Below are 7,082 nucleotides of genomic sequence, written 5' to 3'. Positions count from 1 at the left end.
TGCAACTCAGCCAAGGCAACGCCATTCACTGTATCTGACAGAATCCAGATCGGCAGATAAAGAAAAAAAAAAAGACTGATGTGTGAGAACCAGAGATAAAACATGTCATTTAGTCTCTGGACTGTGATAGTTTCCATCGAGGGACGGAGCTCGGAAGCTGCTGCTGCTCTGACACGAGTCGCTCACTGTGGACGACCTTACAATCAAAACACTTTGATGCACGACTCTCAGTTACGTTGTTGGTGGCAAATACATTTAAACGTGTCACATTAACACTGATACCAACAATAACTCTATTTATAGAACATTGAAATTCATATGTAAGTAAATAATAGACTATGAAACTGGATTCTGTAATGTTCGGTTGTTCTCGTGAGTAAAATGTTCGTGTTTCTGCTAAGTTTGGTTTTAATCAGTAATTTGATGATATTAAAAAATGATTGACAGCTGAGACTGACACCGGATTGGTCGAGCCCTCTCTTCAGGAACAAGACGTCATCGTGTCGTCAGTGATGAAATGAACATTAATGAAGGAAAGTGAGCGTTCTGTGAATACAAGTGTTAAATTGTTCGTTTGACAAATGGTGAGACTTGATGAGTCTGATACAGGAAGTGATGAACGTGTCCGGAGCTCACTGTGGTGATGTCGGACACAGCGAGGTGTCAGTAATTATAACAAGCTGTGGTTTGTTGCTTTGGGAACAAGAAATCACTTCACTTTTGTGGATCAGTGTTTTTCCTGCTCCAGGAAACATCCTCTTGACTTCTCGGTAAATATTTTATATTTTTCAATGGTTGAGCTGAAAACATCTTCTTTTTTTTATTCCTCAGCTACAGCCTGGATGTCATAGAACAATGAGGTGCAGCCAGGGACACGATAAACAAGGAGGAGGAGGAGGATAATGATGTGTTACAAACTGAGCAGAAGGTGCACAGGGAGCCGAGTGGCTCTTTGGTTGGTTTGTCTTGACAGTGACCTAGAATAACAACAACCAGCCTGCGAGCTCATCGTCACAGCACCAGGATCGGAGAGGAGGATGATCCTCTCAGCCCCGGCTGGGTTCACCGATGTGCCGACAGTGCACGTGTGGCGCCGTGACAGAAAGAGCCCTGAACGAATGTGTGAATGTGACTCGTACTGAAAACGTATAGAACCGTAAACTCCTCTTGAGAACAGTCATTCAATGATTGTTATGATGTATAATTCTACATTATTTAAATGTAACGTGACGTCAGAGCTACTCCTGATTTGAGCGTTGCACCGTCAGAGATGTGATGTCAGTGTTACTTATGACGTTGGAGTTACTCGTGACGTCAGAGGGATGAAGTCAGAGATACTCGTGATGTCAGAGGGACGAAGCCAGAGATACTCGTGATGTCAGAGGGGTGACGTCAGAGTTATTCGTGACATCAGAGTTACTCGTGATGTCAGAGGGATGATGTCAGAGTTACTCGTGATGTCAGAGGGGTGATGTCAGAGTTATTCGTGACATCAGAGGGATGATGTCAGAGTTCATTCTATGCGGGCTCGTCCGAGTCCCTCGTGCTCGTTCTCTGTGACGCTCCTCATGTTGTTGTTGCTCAGTATTTTGGGAGCGGAGCTGAGGCAGGAAGATAAAGGAGCTAAAGCTGCTTCCAAAACAACAGCTGAGTCATTATGACAGAAACATACAGAAAACTCTTCCAGTTTTCATCAGTTCATCTTTCATGACTGCAAAACTCATTTTGGTCTCGTAGAACAAACTTTAATAGTTCGATGTGTTTTTAACTGTTTTCTTTCTTTGTTAAACTCATTCATGCGTCTCTGAGGTGATTTGAACAAAGAACAACTTGATGTGAGGTTTTGGAAACGGTGAAATGTATTTTGTCTGTCTTTCATTCTTCTTCTTTTATATATATATATATATATATATTTATCTCCATTCTGGCGACACCCAGTGGTCAGAGGCGTCTCGTTCTCAGGTTGTCTGTCTAACTTTCCCTCGTGAACACGATATCTCAATTCTAATGCAAACGTTCAGCTGGATGAACGGATGATCTGATTAAAATGTTGTGGTCAAAGCTCCCAGTGGACTCACGCGACCTCCTGAACATAACGCATCGATCAGTTCTCACTTAGACTCACAGACGAGCTGATTATATTCCAGTCGTCAAAAGGTCGAAGGTCAGAGACACATGGGACAGAAGCGTTCGTGGTCGGTGGAGTCGTAGAACCGCAGGGTTTAATTCAAATCACTTTCCTTCACACGTGAGGGCGTATTCTTATTTTTGACATTTTCACAGTTCCCAGAGAATAATTCAGTAAAAAACTCTGGTGTGTTTAGGGAACTGATGCGTTTGTGTAGTTTGCGGCTTGAATGAATTTCAGGAGACTGTTTTCGGGTCTTGCTGCAGCTTTAAACTCTGAGTGAGCTCAACCTTAAAATTCCTCAAAACTTTAGCCAGACAGTTAAATATTTTACATTCAGCTTGTGAAGATCTTTTCTGCCTGTGAAGAAATGAAAGATTTAGTTTTTTTTTCCATCAGAAAAGATTCACAGAATGTTTGTAGGAAGGTTTCAAATATTCCACATTTTTTTGACGAATTACAATCATTTTATTGGTCGAAAACAGAATCCAGTTAATATTCGACTAGTTTCTTCTGTAACATTTCTCCTGACCAGTGGTTCAACAGGAGGCTCAAACTTGAATGCACCAAAAACCAATGAATGCGTTTGACGTTACGTTCACATCGATCAGAGATCAAATATAAATATATAGAGTGAAACTGCACTGGCTGATGGAGACACCACAGACCTGTAATTATAGTTTATCAAACATTTTAATACATATAAACTTTTCTCCTAACAATTGATTAAAGAGACAAATAGATGAAAACCAGACAGGACAGGAAGTGAAAATCATGAGACACTCTCTCACCCGAAACTTTTCTAGTTTAGTTTGAGCAGAACGTCCTGAAAGCCGAGTGAGTTTCCTCGGTTTGATTCGTGCTGGAGAAACTTTCAGAGAGCGAATGTGTCTGTGTTCATTTCTTTACTTTCTCCTTTTATCAGATTTTGTGCTCAAGGATTTTTTTTTTGTTTTTTTTATTGCTGCTGCTCAAGTTGTTGACACGTCTTTGTCCATTTTGTGGATCTTAATAAACAGCATTCACCATTCAGAGCAGGAACAGCCCCGAACAACAGCCTCGCAGCAACAACACAACCTTGTTGTTGTGTGACTGTCACTGTGGGATTCTGTCAGCAGCAACGTGGTGAACACGAAATATACACATATATACAATATCCACACTATATATATATATATATATAATATAATATAATATAATATAATATAATATAATATAATATAATGTATATATTGTTGTGAAAAAGAGTTCATTCTGAATTATTCACAGGATAAACACAAAGATTAGAGGAACGTTAGCTTCATGTTGCAGCTTCTGTATTTTCCTGCTCATTTTTAAATGAATTTGTTTGATTATATTTGAAAGTAAAAACTTAAAACTGAAGTTCTTCTTAAATTGAGGCTCCACAGTTACAGAGGTAACCAAGGTTCTCCTCTGTCAGGTGTAATGTTGCTGGTCCAACACTAGAGGGTGGTACTGAATCAAAAACTCTATGATGAGGGCAGTCTGTTGATATAGTGGTCGAATATAATATATATACATATAATATATATCAATATAATATACTATAATATATAATATAATATAATATAATATAAAAATAATAATATTTATGTTCAGAATGTCGTCAGGTGATACAAGAACAAATACCATGACGTATTTGTTTCTTCAATATGTGTTAGAGACAAGATTTATAAGTTAAGTATTTATAATAAACTTGTGACGCTTTTTGGAAATGATGGATGTTAAATATGAGAAATGTTCTCAGAGACAGAAAAGCAGCAGCAAAACCATCACTGTCTGTTCATTTCTGTTTATTTTCAATATACATTTCATTTGAAAAATATAAATTCTAAAATAAACCATTTCACCTGCTCTAAGTGTCGCAAACACTAATCCAGAAAAACAAGAAGTGTCAGTAATCCATTCTCTAAGATTAACACGATGAACAGGTTTTTGATTCTCGTCTGACGCTCACACAGGATTCACAGAGGAAGAGGAGGCTCCTTCACTTTAAATCGTATATCTTCTGTGGTGGTGGACGTTTTGTCCTGCAGCTTCTGACTCAGAGCAAAATTAATGTTGGGCGACGGAAAAAAAGGCAAAAGTACAAGACTGTAATAATTCAGAGTGAAGGAACTACACATCCCATGAACCATTGTGACCTCCTTCCTCTTTGCCTCTGTGGTAAACGTAATGTCACGCTGGACGATCCAATCGGACCCAACGTGATTTTGGCGGTTGTGCTCAACATCCTTGTGGTAACAGGAAGCTCCACCAATCACAGCCGTCACCATTACACCTGAGGATTGTGGGTAGTGTAGTATTCATCCCCAGTTTTCCCTAAAAACCCAGTTGAAATCACACAGACACAGGTTTATTTACTCTGAACTGGATCAGGGCTCGTGACCGAGACCTGAATCCAAGTTAAAGATAAATCACTTATACGTTTTCTGGATTTATATTAATCTGATCAAAGTTTAAATCTAAAGAATTAAATTCAGGACTAAGAAACTTAATTCAAAGTAAAGACTGATTAAGTCTCGTTTTAGCTGCGGCTGAAATTTACAGTTTAAAAATGAGCCATCAGTGCCCTCTAGTGGACAAACAAACAGAGGCACCTGCACTAAATAACCTCAGATAAAGTTCATATTGTTATTTCGGCCAACACACACACATACCGACGATCTGCTTCAAGATAAAATCAAAACTGTTCCTCCTGCACCGCAAACATCTGGAGCCAACGCCCCCTCAATGTGCGTACGGGCCTGTAGGTGTGTTGTAAAGACAGACGCCATAAAATTCAAATTTGTCCATTTTAAATATATAAAACAAGGAGAAGCAAGTTTTTCCATTTTCACATCAGATATTTCCAACAGCAGCTGAGACGAAAAGAAAAAAACCGCTCCGCCACACGGAGCTTACGTCGACGTGAGTCCCTTCTTTTATCAAATCATCGCCATGTCACTTCCAGTCTGGATCAATCTCGTATAAGCCACTTAGGTAAAGCACAAGCAAGTACATGATATGCACCTAGTCAGAGTTTAAGTTTGGCCGAGGAAAACCGGACGATTAGCTGAACTGCTTTCTACCAGCAAAAGAAAATCAATGGAACGACATTAAAAAAGGTTACCGACACACACACGCAACACAATCATTAAAAAACAGATCCAAGTTCGATTTAATTTAAACGAGTAACAAAAGCTTTGAAGAGAACACGTGAAAGAAAAGAAAATTAGAGAAAGTAAAGCGATCGAAACTGCATCAAAAAGTGATGATAAAAATATCCTTCATCTGCGCGTACACATACGCACTGTTAATTCACCGTTAATCAACTTAAAGTTTCTATTTGCACACGTTTCCTTCACAAGCTGTGAAACGGAGAGTCTCTCCGATCATCTCAAATCTGGGAAAATGTCCAAACCTCCGCGCTGCATCAAGAATCAACAGGTTGATCTCGGTTCATCAGAAGCACTGAATCTAAAACAAGAGGTAGAGCTATAAAAACATAATTTTCCTGCTACAGGAAAATGTTATTAAGAGTAATTCAATGAATATAAAAATTCAGACGATGATATTTATGTATACTTATATATAAAAAGAGCAGGGGGGGGGGCGCTCCATGCGAGTTCAGAGCTGCAGCGTCGATCAGCGGTACGTGAGGGAATTGCATAGAAGAGAAGTGAAGAGTTAGATTCATCAGAATGTGAAGCTGCGAGGAGAGAGAAATCTTATTCTACTGCGTCTGTTTCCTGTTCGGTGAAATGATGGAGGAGGAGCGTGTGAGTGAGAAAGAAAGAGTCGGTTAGAGACAGAGTTGTGCTCCGGCGCTGGTTGAGTGGTTCGGTCTCTACAGAGACGTTTCAGATCCTCTGCTCCTCCAGTAGAAAGAATTATCATCGTCTGGGTCCATTTCGATTCTAATCTGAGGCACAGACTTCAGAGGAGTCATCTCAGGGCTGAAACACAAACACAGGGAGGACAGGAGTAATACTACTCTGTTCAAAGTACATACAGTGTGAGTACTAGGAAACTGAAGGTCGGATAAAAACACAATATTAAACATGTGAGAATCAAACCGACAATTAGATTAAATCTGTCGTAGATAAACTGGACGGATCGTCACAGAACCAGAATAAAACCTGACGCGTGTTTAATCCGTTGGAGTAGAAAAGGGGAAAGGAGTCGGTCTGATAACCTGAATGATTTGTTTTAAACACTGAGAATAATTCACTGATCTTGATTAAACCGGAAACAGCTTCAGTGCTCTTCTGATGTATTCATATGAGGTCACTGTGACCTTTGACCTCCGTTCATCTCTGGGCGACAACTGATCCAGAGCTGAAGAAATCGAGAGGAAGTGAAACGGGCTCCGTTATTTACTGAAGCTCTGTGTTCAGTTCAGGTTGTTTGCAGGAAAACGATCGGTCGTCACGGTTTGATGGTTCCTGAGGTTATTTGAGTTGAAAGCAATTTGGCTTCAGTCTTAGTGGGACAGGATTAGATTTTTTAAAGGGGGGGGGGGGGGGGTGGACTCCAGTGCCACAGACTGTGACGGACACGTGGACAAAATTCGGGCGACGGCTCATATCTGATTTCTGCAGAAGGACGAATATTAAGCTCAGTCAGACCTTAGGAGAGAAAAGACACAAGTGTGTGTCGACACTCAGTGAGTTGTGTGAGTGCTCGGTCGGCTGATGGCCGGTCTTAAAAAAAAAAAAACAAGAAGGAAAGAAATAGAAAATCTTGTAAGTTGTTTGTTGACATCACAGATGTCCTGTGATCACAGCTGCTTTTCGCACATTGTCAGAAACGCTAATCCTCTTTCGACGACAATGGTGGAGCAGATGGGACGGCACGGGGGCCAAACGTGACCCCGCGGATACGACCCCCGGATGCTGGTCATCGTGAGAGACTGATTGTTTCCTCTAAAGCTCATTTGAGCGGAGCGCAG

General features: G+C 40.5%; 1 protein-coding gene across 11 annotated transcripts in view; it reads right to left on the bottom strand.

Moving 5' to 3' along the window:
• Positions 1-3,925: 3,925 nt before the first annotated feature.
• slc4a4a (solute carrier family 4 member 4a) overlaps positions 3,926-7,082 on the bottom strand; it is a 38,381-nt gene continuing 35,224 nt past the window's right edge. For all 11 annotated transcript variants that reach the window (XM_069523242.1, XM_069523236.1, XM_069523240.1 and 8 more), the window contains one exon: positions 3,926-6,087. Coding sequence is in view for 6 of the 11 variants with exons in the window: in XM_069523236.1 (XP_069379337.1) it covers positions 5,979-6,087 (109 nt within the window). In the remaining 5 variants the exon portion in view is untranslated. The remainder of the gene's footprint in view (positions 6,088-7,082) is intronic.

This window comes from Paralichthys olivaceus, chromosome 4 (genome assembly GCF_024713975.1).
Source record: "Paralichthys olivaceus isolate ysfri-2021 chromosome 4, ASM2471397v2, whole genome shotgun sequence".
Classification (NCBI taxonomy): Eukaryota; Metazoa; Chordata; class Actinopteri; order Pleuronectiformes; family Paralichthyidae; genus Paralichthys; species Paralichthys olivaceus.
Note: the sequence above shows the minus strand (reverse complement) of the source record. Positions and strands in the feature narration are given on the sequence as shown.